This window comes from Vespa velutina, chromosome 4 (assembly GCF_912470025.1).
Source record: "Vespa velutina chromosome 4, iVesVel2.1, whole genome shotgun sequence".
Classification (NCBI taxonomy): Eukaryota; Metazoa; Arthropoda; class Insecta; order Hymenoptera; family Vespidae; genus Vespa; species Vespa velutina.
Genome location: NC_062191.1, coordinates 2,504,165 through 2,528,818, shown reverse-complemented (window position 1 = coordinate 2,528,818; position 24,654 = coordinate 2,504,165). Strand labels below are relative to the sequence as shown.

Sequence of the window (24,654 nt, the reverse complement as noted above, 5' to 3'; positions counted from 1 at the left end):
CGAGAGAGCAAACGAACGAAAGAACGAACGAACGAACGAACGAACGAACGAACGAACGAATAAGCTAGCACTTGCTTTTGTTAGTAGTAAATTTATTTTACGATTCAATCCTTTCATTCTTTTCAACGTTTATGCACCGCATAAACTTGCAATTTCGTGTGGAGTTTAAAAGCACACGAAAGAACGATCAGAAAAAGTCGTTCGCGTTTCGGTCTACGTTACAACGAAACCGCACGCGTCCTCGTTAACATCAACAAGTGTCCTCTTCTTCGAGCTAGACAATAGTATTATTGCACTCCTTGAAATTGAATATTATAAGAATAGTGAAAAGGAGACTACCTACGAATATAATCAAATTATATTTTATATATGTGTGCTTTATATATATATATATGTACGTATGTACAATACATTAATGATAATAACGCGCGATATTTTACGTAATTCTAGGACGCGAAATTGCAGTTGAAATTTCGAAAGAGGGTATATAAATGCGATGCGCGTGTTCGAAGACCACTTAACTCTTTGTACTATACTTCGGACCCCATTATAAACTTACTCCCTATGTAGTTTCTCATTTCCCGTAACAGACACCTTCTAAGTCGGTCGTATTATGATGATGATGATGATGATGATGATGATCTCTCTTTAAATCGCATTTAATTATTCTAAAAGTTATATCAAATTTGATAACAAAATAGAAATATTCTCGTTAATTAATATGTATTTATTTATATATCATAAAAAAGTACATATAATAAAAATATTATAAATATATAACGATTAAGTTCATCGCGAGATAGATAAAGTGTATATTGAAAAATTCAAGCAAACAATATATATATATATATATGAGGTTATATAAGAAAAAGAAGATCAAGGTTCTTCGTTTTAATTGTCGATTTTTTTTTTTCTTTATGCATGAAAAAAGAAAAAGAAGAAAAAAAAGAAAAGAAAAGAAAAAGAAGAAAAGAAGGAGAAAAGAAACGAAGATACACTTTGCATATCGTTCTTTAGAAAATTCTCGACAGACAATTTGTAATAATGGTAAATGAATTGATGAAAACTTTTTTTTTTTTTTTTTCTTCCTTTCTTTTTCTCTTTTTTATTTTTTTTTTTTTTTTGTTTTCTTTTTTCTTTCATTCCTTTACTTTTTCTTTTCTTCTTCTTGATAAACACGAGTAAGTACGCATAAATCTCTTCGTATGTTAAGGAATAGAGAGTTAGATATATTCTTTATTTACAAATATAATATATGATCATCACGAAAGAAAGGGAGAGAGAGAGAGAGAGAGAGAGATAGAGAGAGAAAGAGAGAGAGAGAGAGAGAGAGAGAGAGAGAGAGACAAATATGGTTATTGCATAATTGAATGTGGCATTAAAGATATCGTGGGTCGAAAAAGCGTATTCAAAAAAGCATTATAAATTAGATAACAGTGTACCTTGTTTGTATCTAATCTCGTTACAACAAGACGAAATGCATGCAGAGTAAGTAACACACAGAGTAAATATACGTCTCGAAAGGGGGAACTCTTTCGGTGTATCGATGGTCAGCTATTAATACTTTCTCGTTGTTAGTGCTACACGGAGTGGCAGACCGGCAACGCGATAACGAATATATACTGTTTTTTACTCGTTCGCGTACCTAAAGTTTTTAAAAGACAGACGATCGATTTCATCTTCTCGAATCGTTTTAACGAATACGCAAAAAAAGTAACAACAATTACGAAAGAGCTATATATACATACACGCACGCACACATACATATATATGTATATATATATATATATATATATATATATATATATATATACGTATATACGTAAATAGATACGTAAATATATACGTCAATACATAAATAAATAAATAATATACATACATAGATACATAGATACGTACTTACGTGCGTACTTACGTACATACTTACGTACGTCTTTGTCCACTTTTCTTCTTTTTTTTTTTTTTTTTTTTTCTTGTTTTTTTTTCTTTTTTTTTTTTTTTTTTATACAAAAGAGGGTGTTACCGATTATAGAAACGAACATGAGCCATTTGACATATTACGTTTTTCCTTTTTTACTTCTTCTCGTTACTATTTGCGTTGGTGAGGCGTTTCGATACGCAGATTGTCAACGGCAACCAAACGACGAAATTATATGGGAATACGACGTACGCAGACCACACAGATTCGGTATCAATCAGGTATTATTTATTTTCAATTAATATATATATATATATATATATATATATATATATTTGGTTTTTATTTGTTTTCAATCGAATTCGAATAACAACAAAAACAAAAAGGTAGTACATCGAATATTTTTTTTTTTCTTTTTTTTTTTTTTATATTAACCCAACCGCACGCTCATACACGTACGCACAATTGCATTATAAATAATTAGATGATTTATATCATCGTAAACGTTTGCATTATAATTTTTTCTCTATTTCCTCTTCTCTCTTTCTTTTTTCTCTGTCTTGTTTACAGGAAGTAGAAGCAGAATATGGACCAACAATGGCTATCATTACTTGCATAGTGATCGATTCATTATCCGACGAAGACAACGGTGCTGTATGGATTAAGGCTGGCGGTTTAGGTCAAAATTTTGTCAAACTTAAGTTTAGATCGAAATACTCGAGAGGCCTTCGTTATAAAGTCTTTGTATATGGTCAATCTATGTTAAAAAAGATCTCGTAAATTATAATATTTAACTTTGAATCATTTATATATATATATATATATATATATATATATATATATATATATATAATTTTTATTTGCTAGATTTAACAATGCCTACGAACAAATACACACACACACATATATATATATATATATCTTTTTTGATACATGCATTCATACATACATATATATATAGTCGACGATAAGATATAAACAAATTTAATTGAATTCGTTTATTCGTACTTATTGAAACCTATAATCATTTTGGTAAACGCAGAGAACATTGTTAGAGGTACGCAAAGAAATGTTATCAGAGAACTTTCCTTAACGATCTTTCGTTATCTACTAGCCAGTTATCATTATCTAGAAAAGCGTTAGAAACCTTAGAGGAGATAATGACGTGCGCACAAGCAATCGAGTAAAGTTTGAGAGGGGAAGTCAATGTACGAGTCATTAATCTGTTAGTTGAAATGTTGAAATTTAATGGACGGAACATTAAGATCAAAACAATTTCATTCGCTTATACATACACATACATATTATATATACTTTTTATATTCATTCATCTCAAAAATATTCAAAATAATGTTATCAGGGAAATACAAAGCTACCGTTCTCGATGTAAAAATACTATTTAGATAACCATATTATATTAATCTTACAATAAGAATAAGAATAAAGGAAATAGAAGAAAAAATAACGTGAGCTATTCTATTATGTCGGAATTTGATTTTACGTTCTTAGTCACGTAACTCTCATCGAGAGATCGGAAAACCATTTAAAAGTGAAACGATTGGAGTTATCAAACAATGGGGGTTCCTTTACTCGACGAATACGACGGAGACACGAGAACGACCGTGATCGAAGAAATTCGAATATTTTTCCTTTCTTGCACGAAATAATAAACGACTATGAGTATAATTGAAGGGATATGAAAAAAAAAAATATATGTATATATACATCTTTCTCTTATCATATTAAACATAATTATCAAACAAACGAGTAATCACGATTTTATCATATTATTTCTTATCGTTCTTAGTGCACGATCGTTCTCGTTTTCTTATGTCGATTTAACCACAACAGCAATAAAAAAATATTATCTTCCTTCTCGTTTTATCCCGAAATTTCTTCCTTTTGTAGAATTTCAAGTCACGTACTCTCTGATCTTTAATAACACTCTCTCATTTTAATTTAACTCCCTGATTTTATACCATCGAAAAAATAAATTATTTATACGCATACCTATAACGTTCGGTTCGATTGTAAAATAACGAAAGTTCCAGATCATTTATCGTATTTTTATAAAGATATTCGAATGTTTTATTGGATATCTTTGTTGATTTTCAATATCGACATATATTGCTCGAAAATAACATAATAAATTATTTTATGCATGATCATATCCATTGGCTTAGATAGCTTATTTGATTTTTGAGAGAGGTCAAATTATGCACTGAAATAATATGATAATAAGTTGTCGATAAGTTCCTTTCTTTTTCTTTTTTTTATCATGCTTTTTTTCTTTTTTTATTTATTTTTTATTAATTCCTTTTTTTTCGAAAGAGAAACGAACACTGCATTAAAATCTGAAAATCTATGATTAATAAATAATTTCGAAATAGATCTATATTATTTTTATATATATTATACATGAATATAATAAAATTTCAGAGGTTTTCAATCTATTTTATTCTTCGTTCTAACATTAAATAAATAAATAAATAAATAAATAAATAAATAAATAAATAAATAAATAAATAAATAAATATATATACACATATACATGATAATTTTCTAAAATGTTTGTTGCAAATAAAAAAAAAAAGAAAAAAAAAAGAACAAACAAAAAGTAAAATAAATAGAATGATATAAATAATACATTAAGAAATAATATAAAAGTAAAGCGATATAAGGAAGGATAAAAATCGAAACATGTGGAGTAAAAATTGTTGTGTACATGTATTTGTGTATGAACGTTGTTGAATGGGAGTTATCCGTTCTCCGACCCTAGCTCCTTCATCGCTAAAGGGCTCACGAGGGTGCGCGTGGAAGCGACTAGGGGTGACTCTGCACGCGAAGCCACGACGGTGGTTCAGGATGAAGGTAGAAGCCTCGCGATAACGATAGCGACATTTAGTAAAAGCCGGCCGTCCGTGGCAAACACAACCGCACCCTGTTGTCGATTCTCAAAAGAAGAGATCATCGAAAAGGGAAAGCCAAAAACTTTCTACACTACTATTCACGATTTTAATAACTCTATTATTTCTCAAAATATCGAACGTCTTCATCCGGCTACGACATTTTCATCATCGCTAATATGCCACGGGTGAGTTGAATTCTTATTATTAAGTTTATAGATAATGAGTCGATTGTAAAAAGAAAAAAGAAAGAAAAGAAAAACTTCGAAATAATTTTGTAAGATTGTAATATTATTTTATTTATTGTATTTTTTAATTAACTGTGCGTATTTTTTTTCTTTGTATTAAGTCGCCTCGTTTTTTTTCTTTTTTTTTTTCATTTAATTAATTATTTGTAAATAAAAAAAAAATACAGAGAACTTCGTTGATATTTATGTATCTACGTAATCCACGTAATTAAAAAGGAAATTTTGAAATGATTTCCTTAAATGTAAATTCTGTGAAAAAAGAAAAAAAAAAAAAAGGATATAAGATCAAAGATGATAAATCTCGGATTCTTCGCGTGATCTTTAATTTATTGACACGAGGTTACATATACGTACTTATATGCACCTACGTGAGATAAATCGGTAAAGAGGCTTCGGAGTAACAGGCAAATTAACTGGTTTCACGTTAGCTTGATTGACCCTTCCCATTAAATCTTCAAGCTTCATAAATACGAAAATATGCTGTAACTAATGTAATTTTAGCCTTGTCGTACGAAGATAATGATAACAACTTTGAACGATCATCTACCGACGATAGTTCATTTTCTCAGCACGTTTTATAATAATTAGTATCCACGCGTATGTGTATATTTTCTTACATGAAATAATATCATACCAATCGAATTTAATTAATGGTTATCTTATTCGTCAGTCGATGATTACGTTATTATCCTAAATACATATTATAGTTCGATTGCTAGTTGGTTGTAAAAAATAAAAAAAGAAAGAAAAAGAAAAAAAAGAAAAAAAGAAAGACATATTAAAAGACCAAAGAAAAGATATTAAGAAAAAAAAAAAAAGAAAAAATCACCTTCTTAGCAACGATTTGTTACGGTTATAGCAATGACCAGCGGTCATTTTCACAAAGGCCTGTGACGCATCGAGAGAATAACTTAGGGGAAATTTCGTTTGAATTGTAAGCCAGCTTGTCACGTGTTTCAATCTCATATATATATTTTGTTAGAGAATAATGAATAAGACACGTGTCCATTGATAGTAAATGAATTATTTTTTTTGATTATCAATCTGACGATATAACGTATAATTTAGTTTTTAAATGAAATCCACCGAAATCTATAATGCCGATGAAATAACAATGACGATATATAATGGACAATAAAAATTTTGTAATTTTTAATCGTATATTATAATATATTATGATTTTTCTATTCGTCATTTCTCATAATCATAGATATATAAATACGTGAACACACAGACATTCAAACGTAAATATCAACGAACGACGATTTTATTTATGAATGGTAATTTCCGTGAGCTTATGAAATCGATATTATATCATTTTATTCCGTCTTAGATCGCACTAATTAATCGATTAGAATCTATTAGAGGAATAGGAAAATATTTGTAAACATACGTTATACAACGTTTGACTTCCAACATTTTCTTCAAAATTTTTATTCTAATCATCAATAATACCATTTATCGGTATTTTTATTGATCTTCGATATATACATATAATACATACGTGAGAAATCATCGAGAGCAATTGATTACGTAAGATTATTACTTATAAAATTATTGTATATTCTATAACATATATATATATAATATATCATATAATATATATATATATATATATATATATATATTATATGAAATAGAAGGTTATAATATGATTATAACATCTTGCGTATATATTATACTTTTTTCCACGCCGATCTGACTACGAGTGCAAAGTACAGATTTTCAATGTAAGAAAGGGAAAGAGAGAGAAAGAGACAAAGATATATATATATATATATATATATATATATATATATATATATGTAGAGAGAGAGAGAGAGAGAGAGAGAAAGAGACGGGAAATGTAATAAATACATTACATACATACGTACATATATACGCACATAAGTATATCTATTGTTTGTTAATAAACGATAAAAACGATTAATTTATTTATCACTTAGAAAAGTTTAATCTATCAATACGTCAATTAGAAATTATAAGAATTAACAATTTTTCGATTGGCCGATAACTTCAAATATAGGCGCCAATAAAAACATGAAAATTCACAGTCGGAGAAATATTGCCAATAGACCGACGAAACATCACAGATAACAGATTGCATTATACGTTTTCATCTTTTTTTTCTTTTTTTTTTTTTTTTTTTTTTTTTTTTTTTTTTTTTCTTTAATCCTTTAATTTTTTAATTTCTTTTTTTCTTCTCTTATTTTACGCTGACTGTCCGATTTTTTTTTCTTTTTCCCTTTTCTTCTTTTTTTTTTCTTTTTTTTTTTTTCCTTTCTTAAAATGACATTCGCGCACTTGTAAACGCATGTACGCATTTAATGTACATATATAAATATAACTTTCGGCTATCGTGCTAATTCGAGAAAGATTAGAGCCACGTGTATCATATCAACGCGGTTAGTGGGCATTGACCACTGTTAATTTCCACGAATGATATAAAATCTTTATTTTTTTTTCTACATATTTATATATATCTATGATTTAAGGTCTTGCCCTGTCTTGGGTAGATCAATGTTTGTCGTTTCGTTCGTAGAATTTCAATATTATAATATTACAGGATGGACCACAGAGAAGTTTGTAAGAGTATCGAAAGTTTGATTAAAAAAAAAGAAAGAAAAGAAAAAAAGAAAAAAAAAAAAGTCAATTATTCCTCTAGGAGACTTTTTATGCTTGTAGTCGGACTCTTCTTATAGTTTTACAATTTACGAAAGAAAGAAAGAAAGAAAGAAAGAAAGAAAGAAAGAAAAAAAATTTTTTTTTAATTAAAATTAAAATCGATGTAAAAAGTTTTGAAAAATCATCGAGAAAAGTGTCGCAATCAATTTTTAAAAAACGCCTATAATAACATATGACTCTACCTTTTTGAATTTATTTTCATGATTCAATCTTTATGAAATATCCTGATTATTATGATTCGTCCATTATCATAATCACAAATATTTTAACTATCGGTATGAAAATGTAAATGCTCACGGTCAAGGGCACAACGTTAGAAGTCGTTCTCTCTAAAACTATGCGACCATGAAATTGTATAGCGATGCATAGAATTCTCTCACGCTAGGGTCATAGAATATATTGTCCAACATAACTTTCGACGGCGACGAACACATTTCTAATTTACCTTTTGTATCTAAACGAAAGGATATGAATAGTCGTAAGATAATTAATATTAAAAAAGTAATTATACGTAAGGTAAAAGACGAGACAATTTGAAAAAAGAAATGAAATTAAAGAAATAAAAAAAAAGAGAGAGAGAAGAAACAAATAATACAATTTTTATCTTTTAATAAGAATGATCAATGACGTATGTTCTTCGAATTATTATGGAACATCCTTTAAATGTTGCACCATACGTAACGAGAATTCCACGTTTTATCGATTCCCATGAAATTTTATTCATATTTTTCGTGAAACATATTCACGTACGATATATATATATATATATATATATATATATATATATATATATGTATATATGTATATATATATATATGTATGTACGTGTGTGTGTGTGTGTGCGCGCGCGCGCACGTATATGCGTGTGTATATATACATATATATTATCTATATAAAAAAACATGGAAAGACAGACAGAAAAAAGAGAGAGAGAGAGAGAGAGAGAGACGACCCTCTTTCCTTTGAAACTGGACTTGGTACTATTTAGAATAATTAAGGCTAATTGGGTGTACGTACGTTAATTAATTGATGAATAACGCATTAATCGTTATCTTGAAACAGCTTTACATAGTACATATCCGGATGTGGAAAAGCATGTCTGAAATGTAATAAAAATACAATCGTTTGTAGATTGTATTTTTTACAGACACGCGCCGTAGGACTTTGTTCTGGCTTTTCAAGGGGGGGAAGAAAAAAAAAGGAAAAAAGAAAAGAAAAGGAGGAAAAAAAAAAAAGAAAAGAAAGAAAATATGTAACGGCATTATACCATAGTCTGTGGAAGGCTACAAGGCGGACTTCTACAAAAAAAGACGTTAATTCGTTATCATCGTGTTCGAAGTGCGAAAAACGGGGAAAAGCCGAGGGAGGAGTAAGGAAATGAAGAATGATAGAAGTTAAAGAAAAGGAATCTCAATTTAACGCGAAGACAAAGTCTATAAAAACTTTTGTAGATATTGTATGGAATGGTTCAATCCAGTTCAATCGCAGTTGCCAGAGTGACAATTCAAACTCCACAGATTAAGTTTCTTCTTCTTATTATCATTATTATCATATATATATATATATATATATATATATATATATATATATATATATATATACACCCACGCACATACGCATGCACGCATATGTATATATATATATATTTTTGTTTTCGTTGCTTGTCTAGACGTTAGACAATTTGTCATTACGTGACTAAAAGGAAAAAGAGGAGGATAAAAAAAGAGAAAGAAAAGAAAAAAAAAAAAAACCGCATAAAAAGGAAATGAAAAACAACACAAGTCGATATATTGTCCATATTCCAAAGTATAACAAGGACTGCAACAAATAATCTTATCTCAGTTTCTTTTCCTCATTAATTTGATTTTTCATAGTTTCCTCTCTTCATCTTCTTCGTCGTCCTTATATACTTCTTTCGAGGATAACTTTTTTCACGAACGTGAGAGGAGAATTTATACTCTCTTTCGGGTTACTCCGTTTCAAGTTCCATCTATTTATCGATAATTCATCCATAGCTAAGTATCCCAAAGGACCATGATTTTCAGAGCTAGCATTACGAGCTAGAACGTACGTACTTTATCTCCGCTAGGGCTATTAGCCCAGGTGTAAAATTCCCATGGTGTACCGTAGAATCGCATGCAATCACGGAAATTAATAGCCGGGGCATGTCGTGAGTTCGTACGAGTTCTTCCCGAGCTATGATCTGAGACCTTACGAAGACCTCATATCACGAGCACGTAAAACAAAATCCTATAGGATGATCCACCTTCATCTTCTTCTTCTTCTTCTTCTTCCTCATATCATATTTTCATATTTTTATTTATTTATTTCGAAAAAAAAAAAAAAAAAATTTAAAAAAAAGAAAAAAAAAAAGAAAAAAGAGAAATATAAAAAAAGATTAAAAATCGACAAAAAATCGAAGGATTTTTAAGATTTATTTTGTTCATCCTAATCACCGACTCGGATACTCCATTGGATCGTCAAAACGTGCAATTACAATGGAACCATGTAGAAAAGTTTTAATTAGTTTTAGAAACATTCTTTCCTGTTAAAAGTTCACGAACTTTCTCTATGTGGCGAATTCGGTAACTAACATCGTTGTCTCTTTCTTCTTTTTTTTTTTTTCTTTTTTTCCTTTTTTTATTTTTTTTCACTAAATTTACCGATCCAACCACCGAGTTTTCCCTACTTTCCATAGACATGCGATTTCACTCGTGCGAGTTCACGAATACTTATTTATCATCGATTAACTTTTCTCTTTTCTCTTTTGTTATACCGAAATTGCTATCACGAATTGCACGATTTCGTATAATTTATAGAATCTCAACGACCACTTTAGAATGAGAAATAAAATAGAATTGTTCTAAATAGAGTAGAAGGTATTGTAATGTTTTCTTTTTTTTTTTTTTTTTTCTTTTTCGAATATATCAATATGATCAAGAGATCGATCACACCAGTGAAGATTTTTATCTGATTATGACGATCAATGTGATTTCATGACTTCAAAACAATGTGACACTGTTGTCAAAGAGTTACTACCATAGCGGCAAAAAGTGGTATTAACTGTACAAAAGTTAGGACAGTATATTCGTGGGTGATATACTCCAGGGAGCTGCTTAAGCATATATCGATTGGTGCCATTCAGTGCCTGGTAGTGGTTCATGCTTCTTCTACTTGTATTATTTGAAGGCGAAGAACTCTTCAGGAGGGTCATATTAATGCGTTTTTTTTTTAAAATCACCTTTTGGGGTATAGCAGGGTTAAGGGTTTTCGTCCATGTGTTGTTTAGCTTTCAGTTCTTTCTCCGATTTCTTACCATGTGTTATGTTTCAAGGATTATACGGTGAGTTGTTGAAAAAAATATTTTTCTTTTTTTTTGCTCCATATAGTTACACGTGTGTTACATATTTATCTATCTTTGTGTATATGTTAAAATATGTTTAAAAAAAATTTGTAATACACGTATGTACGAAGTATAATCTATCATCAGGAGTGCTACATGAGAATTGAATTATCGACTGTCGATATTTTCAATTAAATATAAAAATTATTTCAATTAATAAATTATTAAGTTATAATATTTTTATTGATATGATTTAGACATTACCCAAAAGTACTGGTCAGTTAACATCGAAAGGACCGATGGAAAGAAGGAGACCGCCATTACTCAAAGGAACAAGTAAAATAAAGGAGGTAAATTATATAACGACTGAAATTCTAATTATTTTCAAAGTTTTATAAAATTTTACTTTGAAACTGTAACTAAAAATGTTACGTGTAATAATGATAAAAATTATTTTATAAAAATATAAATATTATTTTATATAACAAAAGCGAGAACGTTGTAATATTCATTTGAATTTCGTATCTACTTTAACTAATTTTCTATTGGACAATTCGAAATGCGACAAGTTTAAATTAGCCAATAGGCTAAGCCATGTAGAATAATATTCCAATTATGAAATATTATTAACTTAAAAAATAATAATAAATATGTTTAACCTTATTTGATAAAATTAATTAAATAATATAATATATTTTGTGTTTATTTATACATTTGTCAAGTAATAATTCGAAATAATTAATTACTGATTTATATCAATATTTACCATGACAACACATAAACATAAACATAATCTATGCAAGAAATAGGATGGATACTATTTGATCTTCCTGTTCTTTATATTATCATATATTATTTATAAATAAAAACTATTTATATTAAATTTGTATAAAATATAATTAAGATGTGTTGACAAGAGTAATGTGATATTTTTACAGTGAAACATAACCTATATTAAATATTAAACTATATTTTTATAATGTAATATTCATAGATTTATGTTTGATTTTTTTTTTTTTTTTTTCTTATAAATATTTGACGTTATTATATTTTCTTTTTATTATTTTTATTTATTTTATTATAGTCTGAAAGAAAAATTAGTAAAATGGAACCTGCGTATAGTACAGTGAGTTGTCCTGGGGATGATGAAGAAACACTTTCACCAGAAGCTTTAGTCAGACAAAATTATGAATTACGACATCGATTAGAAGAAGAAGCAGCAAGTTATAAAAGACGTTTAGATACTTACCGACAAGCTCAACAACATCAAGCTGCTCTTGTTTCTCGTTTGCAAGCTAAAGTAAATTTGTATTTCTTTTTATACATTTTTGTATCTATGAGACAGCTTTCTTTTTTAATATGTAATAATAATTTAACTTCTTTTTTTTTTTATAAATAATAATAAGTAAATCAATAATGCTTGTAAAATCAATTATGTAAAAAAAAAAAAATCTATAGAGAAAAATTTGTAGGTTTTACAATATAAACAAAGATGCTCAGAATTAGAAAGTGTGATGGCTGAAACTGCTGCAATAGATAATAGTAAATTATCTACTCAATCACAAGGTACATCTGCATTAGATGTTGCACATCAAACACTTAGAGAGATGCGTGAGGAGCAAATTCATGATTTAGATACTGCATTAAAAAAACTTGCAGAGGAACGTAAAAAGTAATTATTACATAAATAGTAATAATATTATATTTTTACACGAATAACATAGTATATAATATTAAAAAGAATGTTTATATTTTTTTTATATTCCATAGATGTGAAAAATTATTAGAATTAAATACATCCTTGAAGGATCAATTAGAAGAGACTAATCAAACAAATGAAGCTCTAACAAATGATCTTCAAAAACTAAGTAATGACTGGGATATTTTACGAGAAGAATTGACCATAAAAGAAGAAGAATGGAAAGAGGAGGAACAAGCTTTTAATGATTACTATACCTCTGAACATAATAGATTATTAAATCTTTGGCGAGATGTTGTATCTGTAAAAAGATTATTTGCAGATATTAAATCTTCTACAGATAGAGATTTATCAAAATTAAGTAATCAAATTACATCTACTACTAATGATATTGTTTCTACCTGTAATAATACAAGTATTTTTATGAAGATGCAAACAAGTATAATTCAACCGTCTGTAAGCGTTTAATAATAATAATAATAATAATAATAATTATAATAATAATTTAATATAATAATATTATAAATAACGTTGAAAATATTTTTATTTTCTAGGTATCTCAGCAAATTCAAGAATCACAGATGGTAATTGATATAAAGTCAGAAATGGGATTGCTTAAGCAACAGTATGACATGGCACAAAATGAAATCAGGATGAAGGATGATAGAATTAATCAATTGATACGTGAAATACATACATTGGTATATAAATTTGTAAAATAATAATACAAATTAAAATTAATATTTTAGATATAATTTTGTTTCTTTTCATATAGGAAGAAAGATGCGGAGAAGCAGAAGCACAAACAAACAATATAACGCGTATGCAAGAAGATATAGAAATTTTACAAAATGCATTAAGAGATATAGCTCATACTGTTATTCAAGATGCTGAAACTCGTGACAGTGAGAGTACACAACCACCTCCACATGTTCATTTGTCACCTACTGGACCAATTCCTCAAAGATCACCAAGACGTGGAGCAAGAACTAATACTATTCCAGCTTTTGCCGAGAGTACTATTAGTGCCGTTCAAGCTGCCTTACATAAATATCAATTAACAATACACGATTTACAAGTACATGAATATTTACAAAATTTTATTTCTTTGAAAAAAAAAAAAAAAGAGATCTACAAAAACTTATTTAAAACAACACTTTCATTATAGGTGAAGTTACAAACTCATAAAGAACAATTAACATCATTTCGTAAGCAAAGTGAAAATGCTGAAGAAAATGTACGAAGTTTACAAATTAAAATTACAGAACTTGTTGGTGAATTAGATGCAACACGTTCTCAATGTACACAACTCGTAGAAGAGAAAGAAGTTTTACATAAAAATTTAGATACCATAAAAATGGAAAAAAATGTATTAGAAAAAAATAGAATGGAAATCAATGCCATGGTATAATTTATTTATTCTTTTTTTTTTTTTTTTGCAAATCTTAAATATATTTATTATTTGTTTCTATTTTTAAAATATCTAAATATCCTTTTAAAGGTTGAAACATTAAATGCAGATTATGAAAAAATACAAAAGGCTAATAATAAATTACAAAAATTGTGTGATAGTTTGGAAGATGATAAATTGTATCTTCAAGGAGAATTGGAAAGATTATCAAAAGATGCAGAATTACGGTAAACTATAGTTCCTTTTCAATTCTTCTTATATACCAATATTTTTTTTCTGTTTTTCTTTTTCTTCTTCTTTTCTTTTTTACTAATAATTACTGTTGCATAATTCATTTCAGCGAATTGAGTCTTCGTTCAGAAGAAAACAGATGCAGCAAAATGAGAGAAGAACTTTTAACGTTACAAGAAGAATTGAATAAAACATACTTAACAAAAGATATGTTGGAACAACAAAAATTAGAGACAGATGCATTAATCTCACAAATAGAGAAAAGTAAAGGTAAAGTTTTCACAATATATATATATATATATGTGTGTAAATAAATTTTTATTATTTTATATCTTCGTTATCTAATAATTATTAATATTTTAGGAGACATTGAATTAGAATTGGAACATGTATTATTAGAAAAATCTGACATAAAAGAAGTGTTATTAAAATTAGAATCAGTTTGTTCGAATCATGAGCAAGATAAACAAAGATTGCAAGAGGAATTAAAGAAGGTATAATCTTTTTAAATTATAAAAAAAAAAAAAAAAGAAATAAAAAAGAAAGAAACGTGCATTTGGAATTTTATTTATTTTAGATCACAGAAGAGAAGAATAAGCTTGCTAATCAATGCGCAGATCAACAAGGAGATTTAGGTTCCTTAAGAAAAGAATTACTGCAAGCGGAACAAACGCGTTTAGATTTGGAATCAGAAAAGGTTACGCTTAATGAAAAAGTTAAATTTTTAGAAATTGAAAAGGAAAAAATTGAAATGGAATTGAGTCAAGTAACTCGCGAGCGTAGCGATTTAAGCAATCAGCTTTCTGTACTTGCACGAAAAAAAGAAACATTGAATGAAGAATTAATGAGAATAAGACAGAGATTAGAACAATCTAATGAAATGAATTCAAGGATTAACAGAAGCTTGGAAGATCTTGTAAAAGATAACGAAGAAAAACAAGTATTTATATTATATAATATAATTATAATTTTTTGAGGTAGCTCTACAAAAAAAAAAAAAAAAAAAAAAAAAAAAGAAAAAAAAATTCCAACTTACGTTATCACATTTTTAGGTACTTTTAGAAACAAATGAAAAAGAACTTCAAAGATTACAAGAACAAATAGCTTCGATACGTTCTGAAAAAGAGACGTTAGAGGGAGTTTTATATGATACACAAACTAATTTAGAATCGACCCATATAAAAAAGTCTCAATTGGAAAAGGAACAAAAGGAATTATTGATAAAACAAGAAAGTTTAAAAGGACATATCGGAAGATTAACTAAGGATTTGGAAAATAATCAAAAACAATCGCAAGATATAAAACAAGCTCTTGCACAGCAATGCTGCGATCAAGAAACAAATTTTCAACAAGCCATTTTTAATTTAAAAAAACAAAATGAAGAAAATGTGAAAAAATTAAACGAGGAGAAGGTATATATATATATATATATATATATATATATATATATATATATATGTATATATAATTTTAAATACATTTTACTTTCTCAACCTATCATCCCAGAATGGTATTATTAATCAATTATAATTTGGATTATAGGAACAATTGAAGATAACGTTAGAAAAGAGATTACAACAATCTTTGTTACAACTTGGCGGGGAAAAAAATGATGAGATTAATCAGTTGCAACAAAGAGTTGAGGAATTGCAACAACACATTGAAAATTTATGTCAACAGCATGAAGAAGTTTTACTTAGGGCTGAAAACGATAAACAGCAAGCTCTTTTAATTGGTACATTACATATTTTTATTTTTATTTTTATTTTTATTTTTTATGATTATAAAAAGAAAAAACACCTGAAACATATTTTTTCGTTGTTCTCGTAGCCCATCATGATCAACAAGCACTGATGGAGAAATTAGAGAATGCCTTGCGTGATTTGGAGGAAGAAAAAGGAAATTTGGAACGTTTAAAAAGAGATACGGCAATTCGTAGCGAACAGGATCGTAATAATTTAAATCAATTACGTGATAATTTAAATCGATTTAAAACAAAATTAGACGAGACTAAATTGAAGGGCGATGAAGATAAATTGAAGCTCGAATTAAAAATCGAAGAACTTTTGAAAGAACGTGAATCCGTTCAAAAGGAATCGGAAGAACTTAGAATACAATTGCATGTGGCAGAAGATAAATTAGACGGACTTCATAATCAATTGCACGAGACTGTTAGAAAATTGAAAGACGGTACATTTCTGTTTTCTGTTTTTTTTTTTTTTCTTTGTTATATATATATATATATATATATATATATATATATATATATAATATTATGGATTAATATGTAAATAGATTATTATTAAATTGACAATTTATTGTTAAAGCCGAAAATATTAATGATACATTACGCAAAGAATTGGTTGACGTTCGACGACAATTAACTGATTCAACATTTGAAAAGGAAAAATATAATACAAGTAACAAAGAGTTAAGAGAACACATTAAACGTATAGAAGGTGAGAAGCGTGAACAAGGAAGAGCATTAGAGGAAACGTATCAAAAAATTGCAGGTATTATATTTGATTATTGAAAAATAGAAGAACTTTTCGCATAACCGAAAAAAAAAAAAAAAAAAAAAAAAGAAAGAAAAAATTTAGAAATATAACATCAGAATTATTTTTTTGTCATAATTTTTATCGATCTTGCTTTCCTTTTTTTTTTTTTTTTTTCCATCGAACATAGCATTAGAGGATGCAAAAACGGCGATGGAGGCAGAAAGATCACGTTTTCAGGTTCAGCTTCGAGACATGGAACGTGATATGTTACAAGTACAACAACAATTTCGTCTTACGCAAGACGAGTTACAAAAATCTAATGAAAATAATGCACAGGCACAGAATAACGAGAAAGAATTACAGGCTAGATTAGCCAATGAAACGGAAGAACGAGAACGTTTGCAACTTCAATTGCATCAAATTAAAAAACAGGTTTGTTATTATATTCGACTTTTTTTTTTTTTTTTTTTTTTTTTTTTTTTCTTTTATTTATTCTCCAAGAACAATAACGTTTCGAGAATTTTTATAGGTATTGGATTTAGATAATAGTTTAGAAGTGACCAGACAGGAATTAGGTAAGTTACGATCTCGTGGAGACGAAGAGGATGAAAGATGGAGATCCCGTGAGCAAGAATTATTGGTACGATTAGAGGATAGTCGTTGCCGTGAAAGAAAACTAGAAGATCAAAAGCATAATTTAGAAGTATGCTTAGCCGATGCTTCTCAACAGATTCAAGAACTTAAGGTATTCTTTTTCTTTTTTTCTCCTTGAATGAGAAAGGTGCATTTTTTTTTTTTTTTTTTTTTTTGTGATCATCCACAGTACAATTCGTAACGCATTTTATATTTAGGCACGTCTTGGAGGATCCGAAGGAAGGGTAAGAGCTTTGGATGCTCAATTATCTCAATTAGAAGTTGCTAAAAAAGAAGTGGAACAGAAATTGAGTAGCATTGGTTTAACATTACGTCGTATAGCTGGTATTCAAATGGACGGTTCCGTAAATATGCCGTTTAAATTAATGAGCCCTTCGAGAAGATGGAGTCCTGCGAGAGGTGTGAAATTGATTAAATTGAATTGAATTGAATTAAATTGAATTGGATTGGCTTGGATTGAATTGAATTGATATTTCTTTATTACACCTCTTTATTTTTGTTTTTTTTTTTAATGTGTTTTACTATAGGACACGAACACGGCGATAGTAGCAAAGATATTGTGATCGATATTGATCCAGAAGCTGTAAGAAGAGGCATGAGATTACTGATGCAACAAGTGGCACAAATCGAACGTGAAAGAGTACGTAAAAAAATTATTCTTAACGTGTAGATGAAGTTATTCTTTAAAATCATATTTTATTTTTACGTTAAAGGATGATTATAAAACCGAATTGTGTAGTTTAAAAACCCAACTTGGCGAGTATCAAGAAAATCAAACTAAAGTCGATGAAAAATTGAATAATTTATTAGCTAATATGAGGATTATACAAGAGGAGAAAAATTCTTTGGAAGCTAAAATGTCGCAGAAAGAGACAAGCCATCAAAGCCAAGTATAAGAACTATAAAATATATTAATGAATTGTCAATAATCGAATTTTATGTGAATATTATTTTTTATTATTGTTTTTAGATGGACATTTTACAACAGAAGACAGACGAGTGCGATCAACTCCGTGAAAAAGTGATAAATCTTGAAATGATTGTTAATTCTGACACAGAGGAAAAGAATTTATATGAAGTAAGATCGATTATCGATAAAAAAAAAAAAAAAAATAAAATAAAATAATTAATTTATGTATTAGGAAAGATTATTTTCTTTTTTTTTTTTTTTTTTTTCTTTTTTAGGAAAAATTAGATAAGATGAAACAGGCATTGAACAGAATGGAAAATGAAAGACGTAATTTACAAGAGGAACTTAATAAAAGTGAAGCTCGTGCAACGAAGTTAGAGTTACAAAGAATGTCATTGGATGGAGATCTTCAAAGATTACAAATGATGCTGCAAGAGAGAGAAGCAAATATACAGGTATTTTATTATACACGTATGTAAAAGTGTTGCCTATCGTCGGGGGTGCTAATCTTCCTCCGATATTATTTTTTAATAATAAAAGAGTTATAACAATTGCTCGATAGATGGCTCTAAACGAACGAGCGCGAAATTCAACATTTCTATTGGTTAACAGATAATTATTGATAATTAATTAATTATTTTACTTTGATTAGAAATTACAAGATCGATGCGAAACTCAAAATCGTACTAGTGCTGGTTTAGAAGAACGTTGTGCATCGTTAAAATCTACGATAGAACAATTGAATCTTGCATTGGAAAAATCATTCAATACGGAAAGTGAATTGAAAAATGAAATTAATATTTTACAACGTAATCTCATGGAAACTACTACGTGTTCACAAAATAATAATGAAAAATTGAAACAGGTATGTAATTGACAAATTATCTCAATAATGATTACATCGGTTTTCTTATAATATTACATATGATATTGACACATTTAATTGTAGTTACAGAAACAGCTTTCAAATACTGAAAATGAACGCAGAGTCTTGGCCGAACGTTTGGATTCTGTTCAACAATCTTTGAGTGATTTAAGACACATGAATCAAAATCTTCAAGATCAAATTGCAAGACTGCAAACTGAATTAGCTAATAATGAAGTTCAACGGTCAGGTTTAGAAGCACAATTGAGATTAACTAAATGGCCGCAAGAAGGTGGTTCGGATAAAGATGAAGATTTGTTGAGACAATTGCAAATCATTCAAAGAGAAAAAAGTGAAATGCGAGGAAAATTAGATGCGCTCAATGACAAGGTATTATTAAATAATTATTCTTAAAATATGTATTATACTGTTTTTCTTTTTTTTTTTTTTTTATATGTGTCTTGAAATTTTTTAATTAATAACATAGGTGAAGTTATTAGAAACTGAGAAACGTACTTTGGAAAATCAAGTATCAACTTTAAAGTCTGTTGGTACTCGTAGTAAAAGTTATGAACGTCCCGAGAAGGCACATATCGAATTATTAGGTAGCTCTTACAGTTTTGACAATTTAGAACAAGAAAATAGAGAATTAAGATTGAAAATTCGAAGATTAGAAACACAATTGGCAGAGAAGGAAACCGAATTGATAAGAGCTAAATCGATTTATACACATTCATCACATTCTATATTAGAATCCAGTAGAGATAGAACAGGAGAGATAGAACGATTGAGAGCGGCACAATTACAAGCTGAAAAGTTATTAGAGGCGAGGGAACAAAGTCATCGTCAACAAGTTATACGCCTTGAAAATCAGGTGATTTTTATTCCTCTTTCTCTCTCTATCTATATATATACATGTATTAATGAATATTAATGAAAATTAATGAAATTGTCACTCTTTAGATTCAATTATTGCGAGAGCAACTCAATCAAGAAATTAAAAGACGTCAATTATACGTTCTCCGAAGTTCACGAGCTGGTAGGGAAATGCAACAATTAAGACAAGCATTGGGTGATTCATTAAGAACTGTAGCACAAGATCCATCTCTCGATGCAGTATTATTAGAACACGAAGCACGAAAACTAGATAGTACACTCACGAGTACAACTAGTTTACCACCTTCATTAGCATTGGCTCCACCATCAACGTATGATAGATCTTCCACTCCATCACGATTAGAAAGGACATAATTTTTGACTGAAGAAAAATTTTTAAAACTGCCATTGTTCAAGAGAATATATTCAGGTGAAATAGTATAATGATCTTTCATACATATATATATATATATATATATATTGAACTGTTGTTTGATATTTTATTCACAAATAGTCATAATTAGACTTAAATTTCTCTTTAAAATGTAATATTTATTCATGATATAGGTTATATTCTTTTTAAGCAATTTTTATCCTAACAATGAATGTCGTTTTTTTCAGCATTCTATGATTTTTTGAATATAATGACTTTTAGATGATAAAATTTTTATTTAGATAAACTTTATCTTGATAAATTAACTTTTTATAATAAAATATTATGCTTCCATTAAAAATGAGCTAATAATTATTTTATTAACGATAGAAAATATTGCATCACAAAACAACTGTTTTTTAAGAGTATATATATATATATATATATATGTTTGTCATAAGTTCAGAATATATTAGAATTTACAATATGCTATTAATGTGCGCTAAAATTAAGATTTTTATAGCATTATTTATATTATTACATTTTTTTTTTAATTTATATACTTATATACACGTATTATTAGATCAAAAAGTTTTTATAATGTGATAGATGGGACATGGAAAAACCATCGTAACGTTTACTTAAACCGTCCATATAGACAATAGTTATATTCCTAATGTATTTACGATTTAGGAAATAACTAATTAATAATTGATTTTTATTTTGAAATGTTTAAAAACATTGAAAACTTATAAAAAAAAAAAACAAAAAAAAAAACAAAAAAAAAATAAAAAAAAAATCAAAAAACATGTAGGGATTTATATGTAAAAGAGGGCAGTGCCTATAAAATATATCATAACAGTAAGAATAATGCTATGTTTAGTCTTGATTAGAGACTAAACAGTTATCAAACAAAAGCATTGTAGAAGATTGCTTCTGATTATATATTAGATGAAAATTAGGGTATTTTACACTAGGAAAGTATTAAAAGTGAAAATGTAGGTTGCAAAGAATGGATTGTGTCTGTTCTTTATAATTAAGAATATAGACATTCAGTCCAGAGATGAAAGCATAATCTAGTTCGTTCAAAATGACATGTTTCTATGTAAAAAAAGGAAAAAAAAAGAAAAAAGTACAAATATTCGGATAACATATTTCTAATATGCCATAGAAAATTTGAATTGGCAAACTCAAGTAAAATCGTGTTTCTGTTTTTTTTTTTTTTTTTTTTTTTTTTTTTTTTTTTTTTTTTTTTTTTTTTTTTTTTTTTTTTTTTCAAAACCAATGATCAATTTGTTTTAATGGTCAATGTGTTTTATAAATTGTATTATTATGATCGGACAATATTGTCACATCCGTCACTATATTGTTTATGCTATATAAATCAATTTAAGAAATATTAATATAAAACAGGAGACATAAGTTTCAATGCAATCAATTGTAACTTCAAGAAATTTATATCGTACACTTTCGTAACATCATGTTATTTCACGCGTTTGTGATTTTATAAAAATATATGTAGTTTAATATTGCAAAATGAAATAATGAATTGTCTATGAAATAGGCTTATCAAATAAACGGTGTAGTTACATTTAAATAACAATTGCAGTTCTCTCTATATTATTTTTTATATGAATTTCATAAAAAATTTTTGTTATTCATTTGTCCCATTTTCAGATATATTTCTTTTTAATTTTTTTGTTTTATACCTTGGTATAAACTTATGTCGCCTCTTTTGACCAGCTTTTCCTTCAAATAATTCTGAAAATAAAAAATTTATTAGAAGGAAATTCTGATTAAAATCATTTTTATAATAATCTATGAAAAAGATTTCAGTAAATATATTTACCCTTCTCAGGTTCTTCTCCTATTTCTTCTCGATAATATTGAGCATCATCATCTTCTTCTACAACAGTTTCTTCCATAGATTCTTCTGCAATTTTTTTCTTCTTTTGCATTCCTTTTAATGATTTTTCTTTATGTTCTTCTCTATTCAATTCTTTCTTCTTTTTATTTTCCTCTTGTATCTTTTTCCTTTTTTCTTTAAGCTTTTTCTTCTCCTCCCGTTTCTTTTGTATCTGAAGCTTTTCCTCTTCAGTTTTATGAATAAACTCGTGAAATAAAACCTCACCATCGAGAAGTCCACCTTCTACTTTCATTAATTGTAACGTAATTCTTGGTCCTAATTCAGAAAGTCTAATAGCACTAGTAGTATTTTCATGATTTCCTCGAGATGATAATTTTTGCGATAACGTAACGTGACTGTTAGGATCGTCTTCTGCTTCGCTTTCGGATACTGTTGATTTTGTCAAAAATTCTGAAAAGTCTTGACATTTCGAAAGATTTGGTATTTTAGCTCTAACTAATTTTGTAACACTTTTTGATAAACCAACGGGTACAACTTTAATAGCATAATGTCTAAAATCAATTGTTTTTGTAGTCGTATTATAATTTAAGCATACGCAACGACGAATTGTACTTAAATCAACCTGCAAATATGATAATCATTGCATCAAATTCAATGACATCAAAATACATTTAGATTTCTTGTTAATAAAACTTACATTAGTTAAATTTATAGTTGGGAACATGTTTTGAAACATTGAAGCTATTAATTTTAATTGCATACCCTCTCCGCTAAAATTATTTAATACAATTAAAGGAGAATTCTTAAAAGCTTCCTCAAATACCATTTGTTTTTTTAATGTAGAAACTACATCTTTGGATAATGAGAAATTATGTACTTTAAAAGTGAGCGTCGGTCCTCTGGGTAATCTATTGTATAAATATTAATTGTTCAGTCTCTTAATAATGCTAAAAGTTATATATCACTAATAAAACTAATAATATATTTACAAACCTGCAGAGTTTAAGATACATCCCAAGTTCTGTTCTAGTAAAAATACATAAATGACTAACGTGTAATACACCGGCAACCGATACAAAATCTTTAATACTATTGCGTTTTCTAGCTTTTAATGAACTAGCAGTAAATGGTTCCATAATTCTACGAAAATCCTTAGTTAATTCTATTATATGTTCTCCTGGTAGACCACGATGAATTACAAATGAGTGAGGAGCTTTCACTAATTCTTCCTTTTCTTCTGTATTTAATTGTTTATTTCGTTTAACACAACGTCCCTAAAAAGATTAAGTATTAATTATGCATAATAATAAAGCATAATTAATATCTATATACTAAATTATATTACCTTTTTACGGTGACCCATCTTTTATTTTCAATTTGAGGTTAAGTTTAAAACCACGCATTCAATTTACACAATTTTATTTCCTTAAAAAGTCTTTTATTAAAATCTTCTTAAAAATTATTTTATCACTATATTTATACCACTCTATTTATATTTGATATATTTTTATCTAATATAAATTCATTTTATATAAAAATTTATAACATACATTTAATTACTGCCATATTGCGAGGGATAAATACGAACACCAATGAGCGTGCGGAAATGGCGATCAACGAGCCATCTATAGGTAAATCGAGTAACCAATCTCCTTCCTGGATAATTACAAATGTTATTGTAAGCATTAATCAAAATTTGTTTATGCTTTAGATATTATGTCTCAGACAGAGAATGAAGTCGGTCGCGTAAGACGACATTTTACACCTTTTCTAATATACATTGATTTTTAACTTTTATTTCAAATAGAAGCGTCTAAAATATGTTTTCTTCAATTTTATAAAATCAAAGTAATTTCATTATATATATAAAATATAATAATAGAAATAGAGATATGAAATTCATTAGAAAAATATTATTTTACACGTATATACACACTTTATTCCGCATTAGTCAACGGTTTCACGATGTTACCGTAACAAGCAAGACGATATTATTATGTATATAATATTCCTCACTTTTATCACATCAGACAGTCTACGAAAGTCAATCGAACACTTGTTGATTACTTGTCAAGTATTATCAATCATTTTATTCGATTAATTAATTTGTCGAGTAATTTCAATCAATCATAATCCATATAAGAGATACAAAGAATTAGGTTATAATAAG

At 28.1% G+C, this 24,654-nt stretch overlaps 2 protein-coding genes and 1 long non-coding RNA gene across 6 annotated transcripts; 2 read left to right on the top strand and 1 right to left on the bottom strand.

Moving 5' to 3' along the window:
• The first annotated feature begins 1,242 nt into the window (after positions 1 to 1,242).
• Positions 1,243 to 2,552, top strand: LOC124948278. Its single transcript, XR_007100641.1, has 3 exons — positions 1,243 to 1,713; positions 2,107 to 2,199; positions 2,489 to 2,552. It is a non-coding gene; the product is annotated as an uncharacterized LOC124948278 (long non-coding RNA).
• Positions 2,553 to 10,910: 8,358 nt separating this feature from the next.
• LOC124948345 (rootletin) lies at positions 10,911 to 21,879 on the top strand. Of its 4 annotated transcripts, XM_047491821.1 has the most exons (27): positions 10,911 to 11,100; positions 11,358 to 11,450; positions 12,185 to 12,400; positions 12,573 to 12,772; positions 12,871 to 13,255; positions 13,354 to 13,500; positions 13,575 to 13,877; positions 13,968 to 14,204; positions 14,301 to 14,437; positions 14,551 to 14,711; positions 14,805 to 14,935; positions 15,019 to 15,381; positions 15,494 to 15,853; positions 15,984 to 16,176; positions 16,272 to 16,631; positions 16,769 to 16,954; positions 17,127 to 17,371; positions 17,469 to 17,684; positions 17,791 to 17,992; positions 18,121 to 18,233; positions 18,307 to 18,483; positions 18,564 to 18,671; positions 18,779 to 18,958; positions 19,156 to 19,368; positions 19,453 to 19,758; positions 19,856 to 20,242; positions 20,332 to 21,879. In XM_047491821.1, the coding sequence occupies exons 2-27, from the start codon at positions 11,400 to 11,402 to the stop codon at positions 20,617 to 20,619; spliced, it is 5,865 nt and encodes a 1,954-aa protein (XP_047347777.1). In that variant the 5' UTR covers positions 10,911 to 11,100; positions 11,358 to 11,399; the 3' UTR covers positions 20,620 to 21,879. The 4 variants fall into 4 exon arrangements, with proteins under 4 accessions (XP_047347777.1, XP_047347779.1, XP_047347780.1 ...); XM_047491823.1 differs by lacking the exons at positions 10,911 to 11,100; positions 11,358 to 11,450 and adding an exon at positions 11,813 to 11,821; XM_047491824.1 differs by lacking the exons at positions 10,911 to 11,100; positions 11,358 to 11,450 and adding an exon at positions 11,865 to 12,081 and having other exon boundaries at positions 12,223 to 12,400.
• Positions 16,696 to 24,114, bottom strand: LOC124948346 (protein Peter pan). The gene is made up of 6 exons (XM_047491825.1): positions 24,035 to 24,114; positions 23,830 to 23,909; positions 23,478 to 23,758; positions 23,182 to 23,392; positions 22,467 to 23,106; positions 16,696 to 22,378 (listed from the first exon to the last, which is right to left on the bottom strand). The coding sequence occupies exons 2-6, from the start codon at positions 23,845 to 23,847 to the stop codon at positions 22,272 to 22,274; spliced, it is 1,257 nt and encodes a 418-aa protein (XP_047347781.1). The 5' UTR covers positions 23,848 to 23,909; positions 24,035 to 24,114; the 3' UTR covers positions 16,696 to 22,271.
• Positions 24,115 to 24,654: the final 540 nt, after the last annotated feature.

What these genes read in the sequence shown, in the direction of transcription:
- LOC124948345 (XM_047491821.1), top strand. Translation starts at nt 11,400, where the DNA reads ATGGAAAGAAGGAGACCGCCATTACTCAAAGGAACAAGTAAAATAAAG. An exon ending in CTTGCAGAGGAACGTAAAAA is followed by an intron (nt 12,773 to 12,870) that starts GTAATTATTACA and finishes TATATTCCATAG; the next exon opens with ATGTGAAAAATTATTAGAAT. An exon ending in TGCATCAAATTAAAAAACAG is followed by an intron (nt 17,372 to 17,468) that starts GTTTGTTATTAT and finishes GAATTTTTATAG; the next exon opens with GTATTGGATTTAGATAATAG.
- LOC124948346 (XM_047491825.1), bottom strand. An exon ending in ATGTATCTTAAACTCTGCAG is followed by an intron (nt 23,393 to 23,477) that starts GTTTGTAAATAT and finishes TTTATACAATAG; the next exon opens with ATTACCCAGAGGACCGACGC. An exon ending in CAACTATAAATTTAACTAAT is followed by an intron (nt 23,107 to 23,181) that starts GTAAGTTTTATT and finishes TCATATTTGCAG; the next exon opens with GTTGATTTAAGTACAATTCG.